The following is a 24,501-nucleotide window of genomic DNA, read 5'->3' as shown; positions in this document are numbered from 1 at the left end:
ACACAGCTATAATTAATTTACGTAACTAAAGATGAAAGTTTTTGACAAAACAGATGCTGAACAAAAGGAGAATTTCATTACTCTGCTCCGACAAACACAAATTGGACTTTTGCAAGAAGACACGAGCAGTGCTGTGATACAGAAAGGCAGCAGGTATGAAAATATTGTCCTTTAAAAAAAACTGTTTATAGGACATTAATTGTGAATGTTGAATTGTTGTTTTGTAGAATATGGCCAGGCATTTGTTATTTCGGTTTCACTGATGGCAGCTCAGAACATAAACAATCACAAGGAACAGCCACAATCACAACGGCTAAAACCACACTGGCACATCTTAAGACCATTGAAGTTCGAGACACCATGCATGAGGTATGTTTATTTAAAATCTTTTTTGTTGTTGTATTTATTGATTAAAAACTTGTCAAATATTTTATACTCGAGTTTATAATTGATAAAAAAGGGGGCATTATTCAAAATAAGAAATGTAAAAAATAGGTTAAATAACTAGCAGCATTAGGCTTTTTAAAAAAGAAGTCTAAAAGGATGTCACATTTGGCACACATTGATGTTTAGTCAGTGTTTTGTATGATATACAATATGGTTTGGTGAAAAAAAAAAAAAGAATTAAATGTATTGTATTACTGAACTTGACCTGACCTGTCTGTTCATGAAAATATATCAGAAAAAAAAGCTTTGTTTTGTTAATTAAAGATTAAAAAAGAAGAAGCAGAATGCATAGAAACCACTAGATAAGTAACCATGAACACCTCCAGCTTCTCATTTATTAGTGTACGCTCAGATCTTATCTTACAGTGTGTTCCTTTTAACTTGATTTGGAGCAGAGAGAATGGTCTAATACAGTCTCATGAATGTGCTGTCAGAGACAAAAATATTCATGTCAGGATTTTTATTAAATAACACATTTGATGTAGGTTTATATTCCACCAAACCCTACTATATACCTCAGAACACTTGGAAATATACACTATTTATTGCATTAAACTATTCTCTAATACTTTTTTCTAAAAGTTTAATTTTGATTGCTGTCCAATACCATTACATGGCCAATTATTTTAAACATTTCCTTTTGTGATCTAAAATAAAAAATGAAGAGTTTATAGTATTTGAACACCAAATAAGCAGATTGACTCTCTTTTCATTAAAATCATGAACTAGTTTCCCTTGAAATAACAAAATGGCCATCAGTGTTAGGTGCTGCACGTTACTACAATACATTAATGAATATATACTTCATTATAAATTATTTAAATTACTTTTCCAATGACTGAAATGTCTGAAAAGTACTTATTTTATTTAATAAGTAACTTATAACTAGGCCCACACGGAATCTGTGCACAAAGAATTCCACAGATTTTTAGCCCATCGTTGATTTTGTTTATTTACTTGCGTAAATATGCGTAAATTCATATTTATTCAGTTTTTAAATTAAATATTTCTAGGAAAATATTTATATTATTTATGTACAATATAGTTTGTAAAATGTCTTTTTGTAGATATTTTATATGAGAGACTTGCTTTGTTTACCAAATAAAGTGGATCTAATTGGATTTGCATTGTAACCATTAAATACAAGTTAAAAAGGTATTACTTTTTATTTCATATATTACACTTTTTAATTATGATACTACCAAAATAATTCCACAGATATATGCAGATTTTAATCAAAATTCTGTGCAGAATTAGCAAAAACTGTCTGCAGATTCCATCTGGCCCTACTTATAACTTGACACAATAGTACTAAAAATGCCACATCGTAGAAAGTTAATATTATTCATTAAACTATAACACATTTCAAAGTAGTGACACCATAAATCATACATGAATTAAATTCATTGTTTAAGCATGTGCAATTGTTGGACACACGTGAACTTCTTTAGTGACTAAACTGAATTATGCAAATTATACATATAGTTACTTAATAGTATATATTGTCATGAAATAATTCCTTAGTTGTTGTTTTTTTGTCTTAAGCATGTGCAGTCCTCTTGATAAATGTAATCTTTATTTGAAAAACAGATTTTTTTTTTTTTACCGCAAAATTTTTCTCTAAATGGATTTATACAGAACTGTAGAATTGATGTTCAGTATTTAAGGCAAGTACATTATAAGTAACTAATCAAATTACCTAAAAATTTAAAAGAACCATTTACTTTAGTTTTTCAGTGGCAAAGTCATTTACAGTAATAATTACACTCAATCCTGAAAGCCATCTTACATGTCAACCCACAAAAAACCCATCAAATTTGTTTTCATTTAAGCATGCTTGACAGAGCATGAAAGTAGTCTGTGTGTACTATTGTGATACTGTTAATAAGCTTCATTTACAAACTCCTGTAACTATAAAGTGAGTACAGATCAAATAAATCAGCAATAGCTGTCGCATCATTCATTACTCATTTACTAGGTGGAGTTTTCTATTTCATTTTGGACTGCACCTAAAACACTGCTGCAGGCTGAATGTTGATAAATAAACAAATATAAATGACTCTTCCTCCAGCGGTATGGGCGGAGGGTTCAGGAGGAGCTGGATAGAGCTCATCGGGAGTGTGACGCTCAGGAAAAAGAGCTGCAGCAGTGGCATGAGCACTGGCAGAGTCAGCTAAAATCCCTCGCCTCACTCAACTCCGAATGACCACCAGACCTTCATGAACTCTGACAATATAAGCCAAGGAATTAAACGGCATCAAAGTGAATGGACAGTACAGACACATATTTATCTAACATAGACAACTGTGCTCCATTCCAAATTAACACGGTTATCTGCTCCCATGTTGTCGGATTCCTTTATTTATTGACATAATGCATGAATATGAGATCGAATAAAGAGTTTTAATGTTATATAAACGTTTATTAAACTTTTTTCTGTTGTGCAAGAATCAAATAAAACATATTTAAAGAAATGCAATGCATCTTATTAGTTTAACAGTCTCTAAAACAATACAATAAAATCGCTATACAAACAGAGTAATATGTAAACATACGAGCATGATAAATGTAGCACGGAAATTGTGCTTCAGAGTCCATTTGGTTTAGAGTTTTGAGATTCAGCAGCATGAGTTTTTTTCACATTATTATGTTTGGGCACAGACCCTAGAAATAGTGCTTCACAGCTTTCTGGAAATCCATGAAAACTATGGTGAAATATTGAAAAAATGATTCAAAACGCGTTGATATTCTCTCTTGAACTGATTCTAAACATGTTGCACTCTTGGCTAGTTTTTAAACCATATATTGCTTATGCTTCATGTAAGTTGGCCTTTATGACAAGATTAATGTAAACAGCTCACTATGAACACTTTTGTAATTTCGCTTTAATTTGACCTTTATGATTGATTACTAGGGATGTAACGGTATCAGAATTTCACGGTACGGTAATACCTCGGTATGAATGTCACGGTACGGTATTTATTGATTCATTTACAGGAAAAAACAAAACTTATGAAAATACTCCAAAAAAGTGCCAAAAGTGTCAATGACATACAAATTAGCCATCTATCTGTAAGCTTTGAAACAGGAACTTCAATTTTAATAACAAAAAAATATTAAACCATGTAAAAAAATAAAGTCTCAATTTAGTATTGTTGAAAACTCATCACATTCAACATTTAATCACTCACTCACTTAGATAGAGATGGGTTTTAAGGAAAATTATCATATAAATATAATCTGGTAAAAGCTGGTATCTCTGGACATTTACAATGTCCCCTGCAACAGGAAAAAAACCCTCTCATTTGGGACTAAGGTTTCTTGGACAGAGAGATATGACTTGGCCCAGGTTGACAGCAGTGGGTAACGTTGTGCATTGTCTTTCCCCCACTTGAGAGGACAAGCCATGAGTGAGATAGAGGTCTCATGTCTGCATCAATCTGAACAGTGTGCTGTGTTTCTGCAGTCCCCATGACTGTTATTAGTCCTATTCCCCAACTTGCAGGCACGTGCACACATAGGGCTCAACCTGTGCAGTGCACATGCCCTTTTTAGTCTTGGATAGAAAGTGCCCTTCCAAAATGATCAAAAGTGCCCCCGCGACGCGACACACCCTCCGTCCCGCCCTTCAGTAGGCGCGCGACAAAACCGCTCGAGTATGCGCGTTCAACCCCCCCTCCTCGCTTTACAGTACGCGTGCGACAACACAGCTGATCAGAACGCGCGCGCGACAACACCGTTATTCAGTACGCGCGCGGCGACAACACCCGCTTTAGGTTCGATCATTTCCAGCTCTTTTTTATCCCAGCTTCTAGCAGCACACTCCATTTCCGCATTACTGGATCTGTAGTGATGGGAATTGTAGTTTCCACTACCTCCCGTTCGCTTCATTCGCCTGAGCAAATTTTCTCAGAAGACCTATAGTTTTACCGAGTCATGCGACTACGGTAATATCGAAAAAAAATTATATTGCGGTATGACGATATTTATAATACCGTTACATCCCAACTGATTACTTTAGATTGATGTGGTATTTGTAAAGAAATTGGAAGCAAGCAGAGTTTGTAAAGCATATGGTATAATCTCCTGTTAAACACTGACTTCAGAATCCATTCAAGACAGAATAGTGATGCATTTCGAATCAGAATCCATTTCTCAAAAAAAGAAAAAAAAAAAAAAGAATTGTCAGCTCTAAAATCCATCAGCCCTATCAATCATCTTGATTTGAAATTTGAAACACCATGAACACCATGAAATTATCTCGTTCTTAAAGAAAAAGGATATTTCAGCGTTTGCGTAAGAGAATATCCCAACTCTCCCTCCAGCGCAGCTCAGCGAGCTTGTCTGATGTTAACGCTGGCTGGCCATACGTGAGAGGACTCAAGCTGTGGTAGGACATGTATACTGAACAAAGAACTGCTAAAATCACACCACCAAATGCTTTCTGTTGAGCTGAGGATCTGTAAAACACAATGACAATCAGATATGACACTGATACTGTGTAACATTTTTGGCTGAACTACAAATAGCGGAATAATATCTCCTACCTCAATACGTGGATGTACAGGTGCTCTGTGACTATAGGTATTTGCAAGATCTTAAAGGTGAGTGCTGGGAGATAGTGATATAGAAAGAGAGTCTTCTCCATTAGGAAGAATGGCAGGTAATTCACTGCCCAGCCTCCAAAGCAAACCACACCAGCCAAAACCAACTGTTCCCAAGAGTCTAAGAGAGAAGACGAAGCAAAAAGGAAAGAACAGTTAATGGAAAAGCATACACCTCTACTTTTAATATTGCTCACAATTTATTTAAAGAAATCTTTTAGTGCAACAAAGCTGCTTTTCCACTATCAAGCCGAATGGTTCTCTGTGTTTAACCATTCATTTCTGTGGCGATCTGGGAAAGTCAGCATGATACAGTTTTATTTTTCCATGGTCATGCTTATAACAGAGCTCTCTGGAATGTAATATAAATGTGGCAGTTGAAGCTTAGGTAATGCAGTTGCAATGTAAACAATAAGTGCAGATTAACTCAAATATAAGTCATCTTTGAGAACCACATATCTGCTGAAATATCCAGTTTAAGGTTACAGTAGCTCAGAATATGCATAATATCCTTCATAACACTGAAAACTTAAATAAGTTTTGATCAACAAATTAGTTATATTTTAATTAAATATATAGACTCGCCAGCCAATGTCCAACTGCTCATTGATGCAAGTTTCTAATCAGCCAATCATATGGCAGCAACTCTGCATTCAGGCATGTAGACATGGTAACCAGATCTTAATCCTATAGAGCACCTTTGGGATGTGGTGGAACAGGAGATTCGCATCATGGATGTGCAGCCGACATATCTGCAGCAACTGCGTGTTGCTATCATGTCAATATGGACCAAAATCTCTGAGCAATATTCCCAGTACCTTGTTGAATCTATGCCATGAAGGATTAAGGCAGTTCTGAAGGCAAAAAAGGGTCCAACTTGGTACTAATAAGATGTACCTAATAAAGTGGCCAATTAGTGTACATTTAGTTATCTCACCAAAACTGAACTGTAAAACTTTACACAAATAATAAATGCAATATATTATATTGAGGGAAGAGTTAACTGACCAAAATTGATCTATAAAATCTTTTACAAATAATAAAAGCATGTACATGGGTCTAAGTTGACCGAAAACTATTTTATTGCCAGTTATCCATTATTGGTCCAAAAAGATAAAATTTTCTTAACCATTCAATGGCCAGTCAGCACAATAGTGTAAAAATGGCTTATGTTATGCAGGGCAAAAATGTGAAACCACCTTTTTTTCCATTGTGGTTAAAACAAAAATCTGTATACCTTGTGGAATGTCTTCAACTTTCCTCCTCCGTCTTAGTAAGTATGTTAAAAACAGAAGACAGTACACAACCAGTGTAATGTTTCCAGTGGTCCAAGTAACAATATTGCCTATAAAGTGAATCTGTGCCTGTATCAAATCAGAAAAGATCAGATTAGTATTGTTATCATTCTGTCAAACACAAGAAACAAACGGCAGAATGGTGTTAACATACATTACTTGAAGGATGAAGCCAATATGCAATGTTGGTGTCCATTGTGATCCATTCAAGAGGTGATGAACTATATTTGTGCTCTGACTCTTCGTTCTTTACTGTCAGCATCTTCCACTGGTAATCAAACACATTAGGTTAGTTCACGGTATGAAACCAGTTTTAACTGGATTTTTTTTAAACAAAAATGTCAAAAAGACATAAGATCCTTTTTGCTTTAGGGTGGAAGCAAACACTTATTCATGTGTCACTTTAAATGCAAATGAACTGCTGCTCTCCATCCTTTCCAAAAGAGGGTGGAGCCTTATGTCCACCTCTGTGCAAAAAAGACTTAGCTGTAAATGATTCAACCATCAAAGCTTTAAAAAAACACAGAGCGCTCAGTGCTGAATGTAAAATCCCATACTGCCAAGGTTTTAAACACTGTTTCCATTGACAACAACAGGAAAAAATGCTTAGCTCAGGGGGAGGGGGAAAACACACAGCCTTACTCCAGCAACACAAAACAAAACTTTTGCACGCACTTTAGAGCCTTCTCAGTTTAAACTCCTCGTCTATTGTAGCTTGGAAAAAAAATTGGACTACACTTAAGGCATTAAAGTTAAGAAAAAGGAAAAAAAAACAGCCTCTGGATTAACTTTGTAACTAAATTACATATTAAATATAGTTGAAAGTGCAACATGAAGCAGACCACTTCAATAATCACCTGCAGTTCCAGAAATTTGGCCATAAATGTGAGATTTTTGTTGACATCGCTATGAGTAGGAGACTTCAGCTCCAACTCCCTTTCCTTTGGTTCCTGACCTGCACAGATATCAGGGTTTAAACACATTTTTACCTCTGAAATTCCATGACTTTTCCAAGACTTTCATGTAAAGCTTCATGACCTAATAGTACATGTAATGTCTATGTGTGTGGTAAAAAAAAACAATGCACGTTCAAATTTATATTACAGCATATCGTAAAACATGCAATAATCCATTTCGTTTTTTGTAAAACAATGTAAAATGTATTTAGATCAGCGGTTGTCAACCACGTTCCAGGAGGAACACCAGCTCTGCACATTTTACATGTCTCTTTACGCAAACAGACAAAGGAGACATCCAAAACATCTAGTGTTGGTGAGCTGTGGTTGAGAAACACTGATTTAGAGAATGCTTGCACAGCACTTATAATGTGAAAGCATGTGATTGGCCAAGGACAGAAAAAAATTACAGACAAGCAACCTGTGTAAGTATACAAATATTTGTAAAACTTATTTCCATGACTTTTCCAAAACTTTGTGGGTTTTTGTTTTTCCAAACCTTTTCCAGGTCTGGAAAATGCCGTTTTAAAATTCCATGGGTTTTCAATGACCGTAAGTACTACGAGAAATGCACTTAACAGAAAAGCATAATGTAAGCAATTCAATGATATTTAGTTGTTAATGTTCATACTTCTGCCATAGCGGTGCTCCTCCACGTTCCACATGCCGGTCTGCTGGTAGCCTTTATAAATCTTATCACCCACCACCTCCAGCTGTTTAAAACCCCACTCCGGCAGAGAGGCTCCACTGAGCTGCAAGAACAATTAATAAAACAGGCAGAAATAACTGAAAGGGTCTGCTCACCTAAGAAATCTTAGGACACATATTAAGGTATTTTCGTATAAAGGGTTTTAACAGAGGTACAGAAATCTTTGATAATTTTTTAAAAGACCAAAAATCACCCAAAAACTGGCACTTCAAAATCTTCAGTTCAGCAGTTCAGTTGTGAACCATACCACTTTTTGGGTAGCCTTTCCAAAGGGTACCAAGCACAACACAACAGTACCTAAAGGGTGGAGCTAGACTTGAAGCTGAACCTTATTGGTTTACAGAGAATTGTGAACCTTGCATCCAACAAGCCAGGAGAATGAAAACAAAGAAAGCACCCCTTTTTTTTAAATTCACAGCCCGAGACATTACATCATAATAATATACAGTTGAATTGTATCAGAATTATTAGCCCCCCTTTGATTTTTTTATTCTTTATTAAATATTTACCAAATGATGTTTAAAGGAGCAAGGACTTTTTCACAGCATGTCTGATAATGGTAACACTTTACAATAAGGTTCATTAGTTAATGCATTTACTAACATGAACAACACATGTACAGCATTTATTAATCTTAATTGAACATTTTCTAATGCATTATTAACATCCAAGTCCATGCTTCTTAACATTAGTTAATGCACTATGAGTTAACATGAACTAACAATGAACTACTGTATTTTCTTTAACTAACGTTAACTAACATTAGTAAATACAGTAGTAAATGTATTGTTCATTGTTTGTTCATGTTAGTAAATGCATGAATTAAGATTAACTAATGAACCTTATTGTAAAGTGTGACCCTGATAATATTTGTTTTTCTGGAGAAAGTCTTATTTGTTTTATTTCGGCTAGAATAAAAGCAGTTTTTATTTTTTTAATAACAGATTTAGAGTCAAAATTATTAGCCCCTTTAAGCTAAATTTGTCCCAATAGTAAGAGCAAACCATCATTATACAATAACCTGCCTAATTACCCTAATCTGCCTAGTTAAACTAATTAACCTAGCAAAGCTTTTAAATGTCACTTTTGGCTGTACAGAAGTGTCTTGAAAAATATAGAGTAAAATATTATTTACTGTCATCATGGCAAAGATAAAATAAATCAGTGATTAGAAATGAGTTATTAAAACTATTATGATTAGAAATGTGTTGAAAAAAAAAATCTTCTCTCCGTTAAACAAAAATTAGGGGAAAAAAACAGGGGGGCTAATAATTCTGAACTGTATATAGTAATGAGTCATGGTCTACCCGAGCTCAAACAAACCTTGTCATCATCTAGTGACAAACAGCTACATACCAAGAAGAACAGAATTTGCCTAATGTTATAAGGTAATTTTTTTTACTCTCTATTTACATGCACTCACCGCTCATCTATATTTGAAATAATGAGCTCATAATAATAACTAGTGCATGATAATTGAACTGTGGCTTCTCACATTCTTTTAGAATCAGACAGATGTGAGAGTGAAGCGCAAAAAAGAAAACAACTTACAAATGATTCTTTCAGCAACACAAAACAAATCACAACACAAATAAACTGCAAAGCTTAATTATTATCATCGCATTTTGGAACTGAACCATATCACTCAGTGGAAACGAGGCTAAAGAGATCAAAATTGTTTAACAAAAAATCTGTTTAATTCAAGTCTTCCAAAGCTTTAGAAGAAGAACAGCTTTAATGATGTCTTTTATTTACAAAAACTGACCAGTAATAGGCTTGGTCACAGAAGCTTAAGCATGCTTGCTTAATGTGCGAGAATCAATGGGGTTGATTCTTGAGTGTAGGCATACGCGGGTATAAGATTCTGACAGTATGATAACCTTGGACAAAAATATCACGGTTTCACAGTATTACGGTATTGTGATTACTGCTCTAAAATAACTTCCTTTAAAATGTCTGCGTAAAAATTTACAAGTTTTCCCCCATTGATTACATATTTTATTTTAAGAAACATTTTTAAATACTTTGGACCAGTTGATGTAGTTTCCTTTTTTTGCTAGATATTTTGTTGCCCTAAAAAAAACAAAAAAATAAAAAATAAAGAAACGTACACATACCTTAGGAAGGGTATTACAGAAAACTTTGATTGTTTTAAAACCTTGACTTTTCCAAACCGCGGAATACCTTGAAACCAGTTATTGTCCCATGCAGTCTTAAAGAAAATGTCCACAAGAACCAAAAAGGTTTATCACATAAGTATGGCTGAATGCATGTTTGCTGAATTTTACAAAATTTAAAGCCCAAATTAAATCGGTTCACCATATAAGCCAATGGTGTCCCTTCAGAAGACTTTTCTTAATGAAAGTGTGGGAACTTTAGGTGACAGGAAACTTATCTAATCTACATTTGTGTTCAGAAGATGAACTAAAGTCTTATGGATTTGCAATGATATGAGAGTAACTAAATGAAATCATTTTTATTTTGGGGATAAACTAATGCAAAAAGTCAGTAAGAATCACATTCAATTCCAAAAAAAAGTATACGTGATCTTTCCACATATTTATGCATAAATTGGAAATGAAAAGTCATATATTTTTTTCTTCCTGAAACTCTAAGTCATAATTATGCCCATACTGTTATACTGATTTTATGACTAAACAAACCTTTAAAACAGCTGAGGTGTTCACGTGGACTAGTCGCACCTCTGATAAAATGGTCTTCCAGATCTCTTTCTCAGACTCCCTGTTCACAATATCCTACAGTGCAAAGAACGCTTCATAAATCATGTTTTAAGTAAGTAAATATGAACATTCAATGAAGACCAACTGGTCTTTGTTCTTACCACTCTCCAGAGATTCTGAGCTGGCATAGACACGTTAAAATCAATATAGCCCGACACTTCCTGTGAGTGAGGACTCATGGGGGCTGCAACATCATGTCTTAAAAACAAAAACGTAGATTATTACTAAAACCGCTGTAATGAGATAAAGGAAATATAATATAAAATTAATGGTTTTATTTATAACCATTAATATTAAATAATTAGATCAACATTGGATATAATTGTATTACGTGTTCAGGTAGCGAGTTGTCATTCCATGCAGCAACTGAATAATATCCCCATGTCTGACAGGTCTGGGTGGGCTGCTGACCACAAGACTTTGCCTGAAAAAAAACAACAACATAATTAATATAAACTTGATATAAAACCCACATACTGGTCATATGAACATCCATTAATGGTTTAATAATGCTAAAATTCTAAATCCGTACCGCCCAGGGTCTTTGATAATCCACCAGTTGTTGACATCTTTGAAAGGATAGCAGGTCACCTGCTGCTGGTGGGAGCTTCCACGGCCATTTTCATACCTTTAAACATTAATAAACAGCATGAAGATGTGCTTATTTTGGATTACACTTTGTCTAAACCAGTGGTTCTCAAACTGTGGTACGCGTACCACTAGTGGTACGCGGGCTTCCTCCTAGTGGTACGCGGAGGAATCGCTGAATAATGAAAGAAGCAATTAACACTTTTAATCCTTTAATGCGTAATATAACATTGATGTGATCAGCATTGGCTGTTTTGTGAAGTGTACGATCACAGCGCTGTGCTTGGAGTGTTTATTTTAGTGCATTGTGTCATAAGCTGCTGAAAATCAGTTTCCGAAGTTTAAGAATTGATTCTGAAGCGTGATTTGACTGACATGAAAAGTGGCCAATCACAGTCGACCTTGTCTAGTTGCGTGAAACGTAAGGGCGGGACAAAGGCTTTCTGTGTTGCAGAGACAGAAAAAACAACTTAAAAACAAATGTTTTGTTGGAATAATGCTTCTCGGATGTTTTCACTACAGAGATGTCTAGCAGAGTAATTAAACCGCGGACATATTTCCTGCCTATATTTGATGATCTTCATACACGTTTCGCTCTCCGACAGCCAGTCGACTCGCCTCTGACCTGTCGCTCCTCTAAATACAGTCTGAATGGCGGCGCGGGAATGGAGGTATTGCGCAATTACTCATTTCTGCAAATGTGGCGAGTGCTTTATTTTAACAAGAGAGCGCATTCATGTACGCAAATCGCTAAAACAGATATGCGAGCTCTTAAATATGCTTTTTTTCAAATGAACTGCAAGTGCTCTCATGATCGCGTGTGTGCTCAGATAGAATACAATCGCGATCTCTCCACTATTAAAGTAGACATTATTTATCTTTGCTCCTTAACTAAATTTAGTCAAAAGTATTCAAAGTTATCAAATATTTAGAAATAGATTGATACATGATCGATGACAATGCTAATGGTCTTCTTATTTGGCTGTGTTGTGAAGTGAAACTTACTTTTAGCAAAGGTGGAACATTTTTTATTTCTTTACGACAAAATAATTATGCTGGAAATGTTTCTGGGTGAGGTATTTGTGTGATTTATACATTTAGCTGTATACTTATTGTTTATTTATCACAATTTACAATAAGGCTCTTAAAGCACTGCTTTGATAAATGTAGTGTTGTCATATTTTAAATACCTCAAGTAAAATGAATTCATTTGTTTTATTTTACTGACAGTGTTCTTGTATTTTTTTACGTTTCTATTTTAGATTAAGATCAAGTGTAAAATAAAATTTACATGTGATGTACAGCTATTTAAGAAACAAATTTGCCATATTGTAAAGAAAATAGTGTAAAATATATAAATAAAAGGCTAAATTTAAATCTTTTTACCATATACTTTAATTTAACCTTTCAAAGCTTAAAAATATATATTTTTAAAAATGGGCAAAAAGTGTCTCTATGGCCTTAAAGATTATTTGGTAGTTTTACCAGTGCCATTGAAAAAGATTAATTGTCATGAAAGGAAAAATTGACTATACTTCCTTTGTTAGTGCAAATTATACATCTAGCTTTGGGATGTAAGCAATCAAACCATTAAATCAGGTTTACACTTAAAAAAAAAGTGATTTCATAATGAAAATCAGATTTTTTTTCAAAAGTAACCAACTAGTACTTTTTAAAAGAGTAATTCGTATACCTAATATTAGTATTATTTACTAAAATTTGTGTTATTTTAGCAGTGTAATAGTATTTTTACTTGAGTACAAAAAAAGATTTCACAAGCACTTAGTGCAGGTTTATTATATTATTAATATATGATTAATAAATATTATTATTAATGTTTTTTATTTGTATCTATTCTTATGCAATGTTTTATGGGTTGCTGAGAATACATTTCAGGTCTTCAATACATAGCATGTCAGTCTTGAAAAAAAAATAGGTGCTGGAATTGATTTTCATTAGGCTGTGCCTGTATGAACCCTGTCATGTACATTTAACATTTATTTCAAGATTTGTCTGAAAGTGTAGGAATATGACATATAGCCTATATTTATAAGATCCAAGCAGCATTTACAGCTTTTGATGAATAGGCTACTATGAATACTTTAGATTTAAGTACAACAGTTTTCTTTTTATTTTTTAAGAACAGCGCCATTTTTTATGAACTTTGAAAAGCACATTTTAATTAAAACTTTTTTTTTTTATCTGCAAGCACAGTTAATGTTCATACTATTTCAAATGTTTAAAGTGACTGACAATAATACATATTCTTACTAATAGGAAGTAATCTGCATCGTTTTAAAACTGTGCACACCTGTAGCTGCTTAATTAGGCTTACGACGCTATTTTTTAATACTGGTTAAAAAATAGCGTCGTAAGGTGGTACTTGGAGAGACGATTTTTTTTTAAGGTGGTACTTGGTGAAAAAAGTTTGAGAACCACTGGTCTAAACTATACAGTAGGTCTCTAACTGGATTCCTGGAGGGCGCAGCTCTGCAGAGTTTTGCTCCAATCCTAATTAAACACAGCTGATGACACTAATCAAGGTGATCAAGACTACTAGAGATGATTAAGCTGGTGTGAGTTAGAGTGATTGGAGCTATACTGTGCAGAGCTGTGGCCCTCCAGGAATTGAGTTTGAGGTCATTGGTCAACACCTTTTTACCTCTCTTAAAGCAGTGGTTCTCAAATGGGGGGTCGGGACCCACCGAGGGATCGTGGGACAATGAGGGGGGGCGGGGATGGGGTGTCGCCTGATGATTTCCAAAAATCTTTTTATTTTTATTAAACACAAGAATAACCATATTTTACCCATAACCTACTGAAGAGAAAAAATAATAGTTTATAGTTACTATATACTATATAGTTACTGTAGTAGCTTCTAGTTACTAGTTCTATTAGATTGCGATCCCTGCGGTTATTACATTACATTATACTATATACACCGCAATAGCGTCAGATGCTGCAGATTGATTTTATAACACCAGGTTAAAATTTCTTGCTCATTTACCACACTGACATACATTTTAAAAATTAAACGAAGAATAGACTTGGGTGATGTCTATTGGTGTTTGTGGGCCATTGCATGCAAGGTTTCTGTAATTATAACCCCCTCAGAGGATATTAGGGGTCGCGAGTCACTGGAACCCCTGTCTTAAGGCATCAAAGAAGATTTGACAGAATCTGAATTTTTTAATTGTGATCCATGTCTAATTTAGTTCTTCAAACAAGTCTGTGAATCAGATTAAAATATCTGGATAATTTGGTCAAAGATTACTGTGTGTACTTGTGCTTGTTGTGAAATCATGATCAGCAGTGCCAGTGATTGGCTAGTGGTAAGACAGCAACATAATAGAATCATCAGATTAATATTAGATTATCAGCCATGTAAGCAAGATGACAAAAATCATAGGAAGTTAAATAGTTTTGTTAAATGATACGCTATAACCTTTAGAATATTATTATAAACAATAATAGCTGTCAACATTATGTGTGACTACTGTAAATCATATATTTATTTGTTCAACAAAAAAAAACACAATTAAAATATTGGCTATGTCTATTATCATACACTCTAATATTGTACTAAAGCTAGGGCTGCACCTTTTTCAAAATTTGTGATTGTTTCTAAAAAGTCCATATTCGTACAGTAACTTAACAATATACATTAGTACTTAGTATTAGTATTAGCATTAGTCATTAAAATGTACACAAATGTTCTTTTGAAACCCCTAAAAAGGTACCAACCAAGACCAAGTACTAAGTGTAGGTTAAATTACAAACTATTCAATATTACTTAAAAAAAATTACTTATAAAAACAACTAATTGTATTTTTTACAATATTGTTTTCCCTAATTTAATACAGTACTCCTTTAAGGAAATATCAGTAGTTGGTACATATTTTCAGCATCAGCTTTGCTGGAAATGACACAATCCAATCATATAAAATAAACAACTCCTGGATGAGTCATAAAAAACCAAAATGTTCAGGATACTGAATAATCCACATGTAAAGAACCGACCCTAGAAGAAAGTGACACTAATCCAACATGACAAGTCCTAAATGGTAAACGACTGCCCTGTTCTGTTTCTTTTGTGTATAAAAGACAAACATTTTTTCATGGTCATGGTCACAGTAGACATCATCTAGCCGTTACAGTGTGACAGTCACATCATGTTCTATCAACACATGACGTGATGAAAGGTAGTTTTTTTTTTTTCGTCCAAACCAAAATTTCTATTTTAGAAACGTTTCTATTTCCGTGACATTGCGGCAAAAAAACACCCTAAACTGCTGACGATTATCTCCTCAGGTACAAATTATGTGCTTTTTTATAGTGTTAAATGCTACCAATGTGAGTTTGAATATCATTTTATATGTCATGTATTGTCATACTACTGAAAGCAGCAGCATATAGTTCACCTTAGATCTTCAAAATAAGTAACTAGCAAATGGTTTGAAAATGAAAGTCAGTGACTCAACATCAGTCACTCAGCCCAAGTGTACTTTTAATAAGGTTAAATATGTATGAATTAGATTATAACCCTTCCAATTTGGTCAGGATAAAAGAATGGTTGGTGTTTAAATGTTTCTGCCATATTATGCCAATAGATGTATTTATTTGTGAAAGACTATTGATGTCTCACCTGATGGGATAGTTGGCCTTGTGTGAGTGAAGCCAACAAGGCACAGGTTTACCGGAGACTGTGCGGAGAGTGACCTGTGAGCCGAACGCTACATCTAAAGGCTGCCCCTGAGTAATCCGGGCAAGACCACCCTTCACAGTAGAAACAAAACAATGGATTAAAACAAAGTATTACATTATGCCATCTAGCATTCAACATTCCCCCCAAGAATCCTCCCCAAATACTGTACATCTAGAAAAATATGACTAAAGAAATTCGCAATCAAAACAATCTATTTTCAAATTAATGCCATTCTTTTCCAACTTTTGATTTAAAAATATCCTACAAAACTGATATGGCTTTCACAAAAAATATCAGTGTGCTTTTAAACTTGTCTGATCAGTTAATTAGAATGATTTCTGAAGGATCATGTGGCACTAAAACTGAGTAGCTTTTAAATCACATTTTAAAATATAATAAATGTACAAAACTGACAATAAAATTGTCATTTTATTTCACAATATCAACCTTATTTTGAATTAAATAAATGCAGCCTTGGTGAGCACAATACAATTTAAAAGGGGTTGTTCATCCAAAAATGCACATTGTTATTAATTACTTACATATTGTTGCATACTCTGGAGAACTTTGTTCATCTTAACAACACAAATTAAGATATTTCAGATGAAAATAAAGAGCCAGATGAAATGTTTTCACAATGTTCTTGGTTCCTTTTCTGTTCTTTGAACATCTCTGGATCATTGCTGTTTATGAAGGATGAGGAAGCTCTCGAATTGTATCTAAAATTTCTCAATAGGGTATATGCACAGCTAGTGTTTCTTCCCATACTGATAAACTTCCGGTAAAAGCTTAATGCGAGTTTTTTCGATTTTATACGGTTCCTTTTACAGCACTGATGTTGTAAGGTAATTAAAATATGATTATTTAAATAGACTTCCGAGTTCATTTAGTTCTTTAAGCAAAAAACAAAATGAAAAGCCTTTTACACGCACTCATGTGTCATGATTAGCAGGTAAGCTAATCCATTGAATATACTGGGGTAAAATAAATGTTTATATTTTAAAGACACGGCATGAAAAAATAAAATTTAATGCTGTGCTTTTTGTACATTCTGAGACCAACTTTATATTGTATGTCACTCAGCCATTGGAGATTAGTAATTTTTAAAGAAAACATACTGACCCAGGTTACTGACAAAGTCCTTCCGCATACTTCTGCATATACAGTAGCCTATTTGTGTACCAAAGATGAACGAAGGTCTCGGGGCATTAAAACTAGATGAGCTTGAGTTATTAATAATCAGGGTATCCGCAAGGTCCTAAAAAGTCTTATTATTAAATATTTTAGGCCTTAAAAAGTCCTAAAAGTCTTAAAACTATTTTAAACAGAACTTAATTTTCTTATATCCATGTAAAGCTACCCAATCGGGCTAACACCCATCGGATCACTAACACGTCTCTAGCGATCCACTAACATAAATGTTTTAACAAAAGTTTATTTATTAACTCTATTTACCTTTATAGTTTGATTATCTTCCTCACAATAACATTTGTTTCTAATGTTGTTTTAATGCTTTACTGGGCCAGTAGAAAAGCAAAACATTTTATTCATAATGGTCTTAAAACCATCTTAAAAGTCTTAAATTTGACTTGATGAAACCTGTAGAAAACCTGATAATAGAATTTTCATTTATGGTTGCACTAGTAATTTACAAATCAAAGAAAAAAAAGCATACACACCCCAAACTTTTGGATAGCATTGTATGTCAAATAACTGGCCCTTACCTCTAGACTTGCTTGAAAGGCACTGCTCATCATCTGGTCATGAGGTCCACTGCGATATAGCAAGGTCAGGTGAATGTAGAAAAACCCAAGGTAAATGATGACAGGTAGCACCACGAGTGCCAGGAAGCGAACCAATACCTGGAACATTACTTTGCCCTTTTCAGACAAATGACAAAATCATTAAGTTATACACAGTGCTCTAAAACTAGGGCTGCACAATACATACAGAAAATTATTAGTATTGCAATAATATCGTAGACATGCAATAAACTGCCTTTCAGGAGTTTACTCTTAGCTGATGATCGATTATGAAGCTTGTTTGGCATGCTGTCCAGAGAGAGAGCCCTGAGCTCATAAGATCCTCAAGCCAAGGGCTCCCTCCCATTTGCAGGGCAAGAGTGGAGTTTGAGCTCAAGTAGATCTTGAGAACTCCCCTGCTGTAGTAGCTAATGAGCAATTAGGAATTGTTATAAGGATATAACTACCTACTAGAAGCACGTCTATAGTGCCATTTTGGATTAGTCAATTAGTTGCATGTTTTTGGGTGGTGTGAGGAAAACAGGGGAACCCACGTGAGCACGTGGAAAACATGTAAACTCCGCACAGAAACGTCAACTGGCTTGGTAAGAACTAGAACCAGTTAAGTTTTTGCTGTTGGGTAACAGTGCTAACCACTGGGCCGCCGTGCCACCAATTTAGGCAAAGAGGAGTAGTAGGGAAGGAACGGGGGATTCCTTAAAATGAAGATGAATATGGAACTTAGGTTATTTATTGTGTTTAGTAATCGTCTGATTGAGGAATCAGAAATGGGCTAATGCGGGACCAGCCGTGATCAACTCAAAATTAGTTTAGAAATAAACTTCACTTATTTTATGCATTGTTTTTCTTTTTATCAAAACTTGACCAATCAGATGGGGCCCTACTATATTTATCCCCACCTCCCAAGTAGATTTTGTTCTTCTATTGGCTGGATCAGCCTAAAGGTAAACCCAGATATGGAAAATATTATTTTATGATGGGAGTCAAGACAAGAGAGGAAAATGACAACAGAATCCAATCAGAGTCAAAATATCTGCTGAGGTTTTCACTCATTCAGTGTTCTAATGACTAAATGTTTGCATCTTCACAGTTTTTTAGTCTAAATTAAATGTATATAAAAAAATATCTTTACCTGTTTATTTTAATATCTTTAAATAAAATTAAATTATTTTAAATCATAGCTCATAAAAATAGCTTTTTTCTAGGGAAATGTTATTTTATAAAAAACATCACTTTCGCAATACTCAACAACATTGCAATATTTATCCAGTATTGTGCAGCCTCATCTAAAACACATGTATATTTAAAAACCATTACATACATGGCTCAAGGTTCGATCTCCAATAAGCTGCCAGGTGTGTACAGCTGCCAGGCTCAGCAGTAGAAAGTATGTGAACATACCCATGTACTTTACCCTGAAAAAAAGACAAATAAATGGAAAAACAATCAAATTTGTGGGCACTAGGAAGTATGTTACAGAAACTTTCTTATCTTAGGTCTCAACTTAAGATATGATACAACAAATTCAATTAGGATTATTCACAAAACTTGCATAAAAAAACTTAAGGCATTTGTCACTTGAACTGTAACCACCAGTATTGGGTAAGTTACTATAAAAAAAGTAATAGATTACAACTTACAACTACTGTAAAATTGTAATCTGACATTATTAATTCCTTCATGTAAAAAGTAAACTGATTATTTCACTTTGAAGTTACTTTTAAAACATAAAATATACCTATGAAAATACAAAATAAACTGCAGCTCTTTGAGTACTTTAATAATCACATGGTGTGTTGTGCTGTGTTGATCACAGCAGCTTGACAAATTCAAAAGCCTTAAAGAGGTCGCCCAAAACTTAAAATTATCTCAACGTTCAATTGATACAAACCTGGTTGACTGTTTTTTAACACAAAAGACATTTAGATGAAAACTGGATACCTGTAACCATTGACAACCATAGTATGAAAAAGCACTGCAGTGTTTGGGTGTTCTGTGTTTTTCTGAGGTGATTAGTCTACTGAAATGTATAAACTCCATACAAAGTATGAAATTGATCTGTCAATTCTTGTCATGTGTCACACGTGGTTTTCAACTAGTGGGCCCAATGATTGTAAAATGCGAGCGCGCCCAATATGCACTCCCAATGTGTGTATGCAAGCCACGCATAACTATTGGAAACAACAAACTTGCAAGCACAAAAGAAGCGATATGTGAACGCCCCATAAGCAGCACTTCTCTTCACGTTCAGAAGACCTTCACTCCCGATCTTGCACAAAAATTCAATTAAGCCTTTTTAGAACGAGTTGGACTGCCGTGTTTTTGGCCAAGTGTCCTCCTTGGTGACAAGTATTGTCATAGAATGATTCTATTTAAATGCCTAAACAAGTTGCTGGTCAAGTTAAAAGCAGTGGAAAGTTTTTAGAAACTGGACACAGACTGCATTTCACAGCAATATTTTAGTTTTTACGCTCAATGAAATAAAAAAATGTCAGTATTTCCACTTGAAGCAATCACTCTCGACAGCAACCATTTCAGCTAGTGTTCTCCAGCAGTTCATAAAAGCGCATGCTTATTATCTCATGCTGCAGTGGAAAACGTGATTTAAAAGAAGCATTTTTTCTCCTAAAAACTACAGTTGTAATGTTAGTAACGCGATTACATTGACTTTGGTGACTGTAATCTAATTACACAAATTTAAAATGTAATTCGTTACATTACTGTGTTCCCCAAAAATGTAATTAGCATACATCAACGCGTTACAACCAACTCTGGCAACCACTAATGATCCGTGACACTGTGGTCTCTATAATGCTGGTTGCAGTCCCTGTGCTAACAGTAATATGTTGTGTGATAGTCTATATTTACTAATAAAATTTGGTCATTGAGATGTAATATCTTCAAAGTCCTCCAGGAGTCTTTTCTTTCTTCACTTTTGCCCATTAATAAATGTAATGCCATTGTTGGACAGAGCAATTATAAGCATTTGTTTTGTTAGCTTTCAAGTTTAAAGTTAAGACAGCTGTTAGGTTGCTCTAAAATAATTTTTTTTGTCAAGCTAGGATGTTTCTATAAAACCACCTTCCAATCTATAGTAAAAGAAAAAAATAACGCATCTAGGAAATGCTGTTTTGTAATAGCACTTATACAAATGTGGTCTTAACCGAAATTACAACAGTTGCCAAAGAGATAAGATTATAAATTTAGGATCTTTCTGTAATGCGCCTCCAGATCTCAATCCAATAAAGCAGTTTTGGCATGTGATGCACATGGGCATTCATATCGTGTGTGTGTACCTAACAAATCTGCAGTAAATGTTAAGCTTCGCATCAATATGGACTAAAATCTCTAAGGAAAGTTTTCAGCATCTTTCCCACAAGCTACGCCACATAGAATTAGGGCATCTCTGAAAAGCAATGGGGGATCAGAGCTAGCAAGATGTATAATAAAGTACCCAATGAGTGTTTGTCACAATAGAGAAGACATCAGTTCCATGCTGACTTTATATTAAACAAAAAAGTACTTCTTATCACAAAAAGCAGATATAAAAAAAAAATCATGTTGTGTTTTTTTAACTATACATACCCAATTCCGAATGCACAGCTGACCCCACAGATCACAAGCCAAAACCACTTGAAAAATGAGCTGGATGAAGACAAAGCACATAATGTAATAACTGATTGACAAGCTAATCCATATCAGTCTTTGAAAGGAACCGAGATTTGCTCAAAGTCTTACTTGCGTGCTTTGTGAAAGCGGAGGTAAGACAGCACAGCCAACAGCAAGAAGAAAATTAAAACAGACTCCAGCAGCATGAAGCGCGATTGCACAATCAGGGAGTTTTCTGGAAGAAAAAGAACCAAAGGCATTTAAGCTTAACAAGAAGCACAAAGCGTGCTCAGGCATTCAGTTAAATGATTCAGTAAGTGGTTACCCATGAGGAGAAGTGCACAGGCCCCCAGTGCCGAGAAGTGGGAGTATCCCAGCTCCACTACTAAAAGATATGCAAGTGGCACACAAAAAGAGCCTGCCAGAGCCGGTATCAGTCGAAGGCTCCAAACAGGGACATTACCAGGGTATTCTAAAATGTAAAAACATAACTAGTAAGACTAAAGCCTGTGTTATGCCAGAAAACGTTTGAAATGTTTTGTTATACAAATCTTAGTGGGTCATGTAGTTTAATTTGATTTACAGCTTGAAGAGATGTACATCTTTTTTAAATTGGTGTTCTAACTAGACGATTGCTAGACAGTAAAGTCTGATCATTAGTCAAAGCAGACTGAAAGACTAGTCCCTATATGCAAACAGGGGCCTCGGAAAACATCCTAGGCGGGCAAAGAGCGACTTTAAATGACCTACATATATATTTATATTTGTAAATAAAGCTTTGGAAAGAAATTAAAGGGTTTTTCTATAGATCTTTTGTACTAAGAGACTTTCTATGGAATGATTAAATTGCTATGGGTTTGGGTAAAATATAACTTTTTCATTTCATAAAGGTTTGATATCATTTTTTCCAACTTTCAAACAAAATCATTAAGAGCATTTTTTTCCTGAATATGACAAATGATTTGCTGTCACTGAAAATGAGGGCTATTCCACCATATATATACCCTTTCAGAAGTTAAAACATTGGCAATTTGTCATTTAAAAAATTGTAAAAAATTATACAGTGTAAACATATCAGAAAATGTAGCATATTTTTGTTATATTATGCAGGAAATGTTCTAAATTACTTTTTTTTATTTTAAGTTTTTTTTTTTTAGTACAGAATAAAACAAACAAAAATTATATCCACCTATTTCTATCCACCGTGGCTCTTAAAATAGTTAAATTTTCCTTTAGATATTGTACATTAATATTCATTCGTTTTCTGTTTTCAGCAAACTTTCTACCGGTCCTACCGACACTCTATGGTTATTGCCGTATGTACACTCACTGGCCACTTTATTAGGTACACCTTATTAGTGCCAGGTTGGAGCCCTTTTGCCTTCAGAACTGCTTTAATCCTTTGTGGTATAGATTCAACAAAGTACTGAAAATATTCCTCAGAAATTATTGATAAGATACTACTACTGCAGATTTGTCAGCTGAACATCCATGATGCCAATCTCCCATTCCACCACATGCCTGAGGTGCTCTATTGGACAGAGATATGGTGACTGTGGAGGCCATTTGAGTAGTGTGCAGTGTACAGTAGCCATCAGAAGATGGGTACACTGTGGACACTCAAAAAGGCATGGACATGGTCAGCAACAATACTCGGCAAGGTTGTGGCGTGGATATGATGCTCAACTGGTACTAACCAGTGCATGCCAAGGACCCAATGCATGCCAAGAAAATCCCCACACCATAACACCACAACCAGCCTGAACCGATGATAAAAGGCAAGATAGATCCATGTTTTCTTGTTGTTGACGCCAAATTCTGACCCTACCATCCAAATGTAACAGCAGAAATTGAGGCTCATCAGACCAGGCAACGTTTTTTCCAATCTTTTATTGTCCAATTTTGGTGAGCAAATTGTAGCCTCTGAATCCTGTTCTTAGCTGAAAGTAGTTAACGAGCAGTTGGACAGGTGTATTTTATAAAGTGGCAGGTGAGTGTATATTCCTGTATGTGCAATTTTATTATGCGTCAGGCACTTCATGTTTTGAATGTAGTTTTGATTTGTATTTGTCAAAATAAAAAATAAAAAAATATTTAATTTAACTCCTCTAGAAGAATTTAGTGTCTAAATTAGGTTATGAAAGATTTGTGAGGTTATAATGAACAGTTGTTTGGCTTTGTCAACCCCACATAAGTGTGTTTGAGATGTTTACCTGCTCCAATTCTGTTCCAAACAAAGTTGCCATCAAATCCTCCTAAATACGCTAAACAGATAAATAACATTCATTAGTACATATACAAATAAGTGGCTTACCTCATAAAAGTAACTTACAAATAATAAATACGTTATTCCTCACCTCCTAAAGCAAGTATCATGTGTCCAAAAGGAGGACCGCTTTCATCTATGAAAAAAACCTGCTTCATGTACAATGACAGGAACTGTCCATAATAAACCTCATCAAACCTAAACAAAGGATGTACACATATGAGTTTATACGCTAATAATACATTTTAAAGAAAATGTTTTAATATGATAATAATTAACAGCACACTTACACTACAGCTTTGGGAAAGTGAATGCCATAAAGTCGAGTAAAGAGGGCAAGTGCTGTAACCGCCAGCAGCAGCACATTTATCTCCACTGTCACACTGACGGGTAGTTTAACACACTGCATGCTCAATCCTGACTAAACACAATCAACCATAAAGCAAAACATATACTGTCATTACTACATGCATATATGTTAATTCATTCATTCCTTCTGTGTTTGCAATAGTGCAGAATTAAGCAAAGAATTCCATCCTCTACTAGCGTTATTTACCTTGATTCAGTTTTTCCTCTGGAATTTCGCAATCATAGGTGAACAGTGCTGCTTTCACGACCACATGCGCTGTCTTTTAGCAGTAAATTATGAATAAAAATATTCGCTAAAACTGGAATTGGTCAAGAAAAATAAAAACAAATAAATAATGCCATTGCTTAGGCATATACGACAACTTTACGCTTTAAATAAAGCCACTAAACACTGTAAATAAAGCAACGGTCTGTTCACCAGTGTTTCCGGGCTGTGTCGCCCACATTTC

General features: G+C 34.7%; 2 protein-coding genes across 5 annotated transcripts in view; one reads left to right on the top strand and one right to left on the bottom strand.

Annotated features, from left to right (window-relative positions):
• ccdc180 (coiled-coil domain containing 180) overlaps positions 1-2,921 on the top strand; it is a 24,354-nt gene extending 21,433 nt beyond the window's left edge. For both annotated transcript variants that reach the window (XM_087254121.1, XM_087254120.1), the window contains 3 exons: positions 54-153; positions 228-369; positions 2,519-2,921. In XM_087254121.1, the coding sequence (XP_087110247.1) occupies positions 54-153; positions 228-369; positions 2,519-2,653 (377 nt within the window). In that variant the 3' untranslated portion in view covers positions 2,654-2,921. The remainder of the gene's footprint in view (positions 1-53; positions 154-227; positions 370-2,518) is intronic.
• pomt1 (protein-O-mannosyltransferase 1) lies at positions 2,849-24,501 on the bottom strand. 3 transcript variants are annotated; one of them, NM_001048067.2, is given in 22 exon segments: positions 2,849-3,350; positions 4,456-4,610; positions 4,645-4,907; positions 4,995-5,172; positions 6,289-6,415; positions 6,501-6,614; positions 7,204-7,301; positions 7,934-8,054; positions 10,675-10,767; positions 10,854-10,950; positions 11,084-11,176; positions 11,285-11,380; positions 15,986-16,116; positions 17,770-17,925; positions 19,130-19,223; positions 21,394-21,453; positions 21,547-21,652; positions 21,743-21,889; positions 23,631-23,681; positions 23,775-23,881; positions 23,974-24,104; positions 24,240-24,468. In NM_001048067.2, coding segments are annotated over 19 exon segments (2,163 nt in total). In that variant the 5' UTR covers positions 24,093-24,104; positions 24,240-24,468; the 3' UTR covers positions 2,849-3,350; positions 4,456-4,610; positions 4,645-4,732.

Source organism: Danio rerio, chromosome 5 (assembly GCF_052040795.2).
Source record: "Danio rerio strain M-AB ecotype USA chromosome 5, GRCz13ab, whole genome shotgun sequence".
Taxonomy (NCBI): Eukaryota; Metazoa; Chordata; class Actinopteri; order Cypriniformes; family Danionidae; genus Danio; species Danio rerio.
This window is presented reverse-complemented; position numbering and strand designations above follow the sequence as displayed.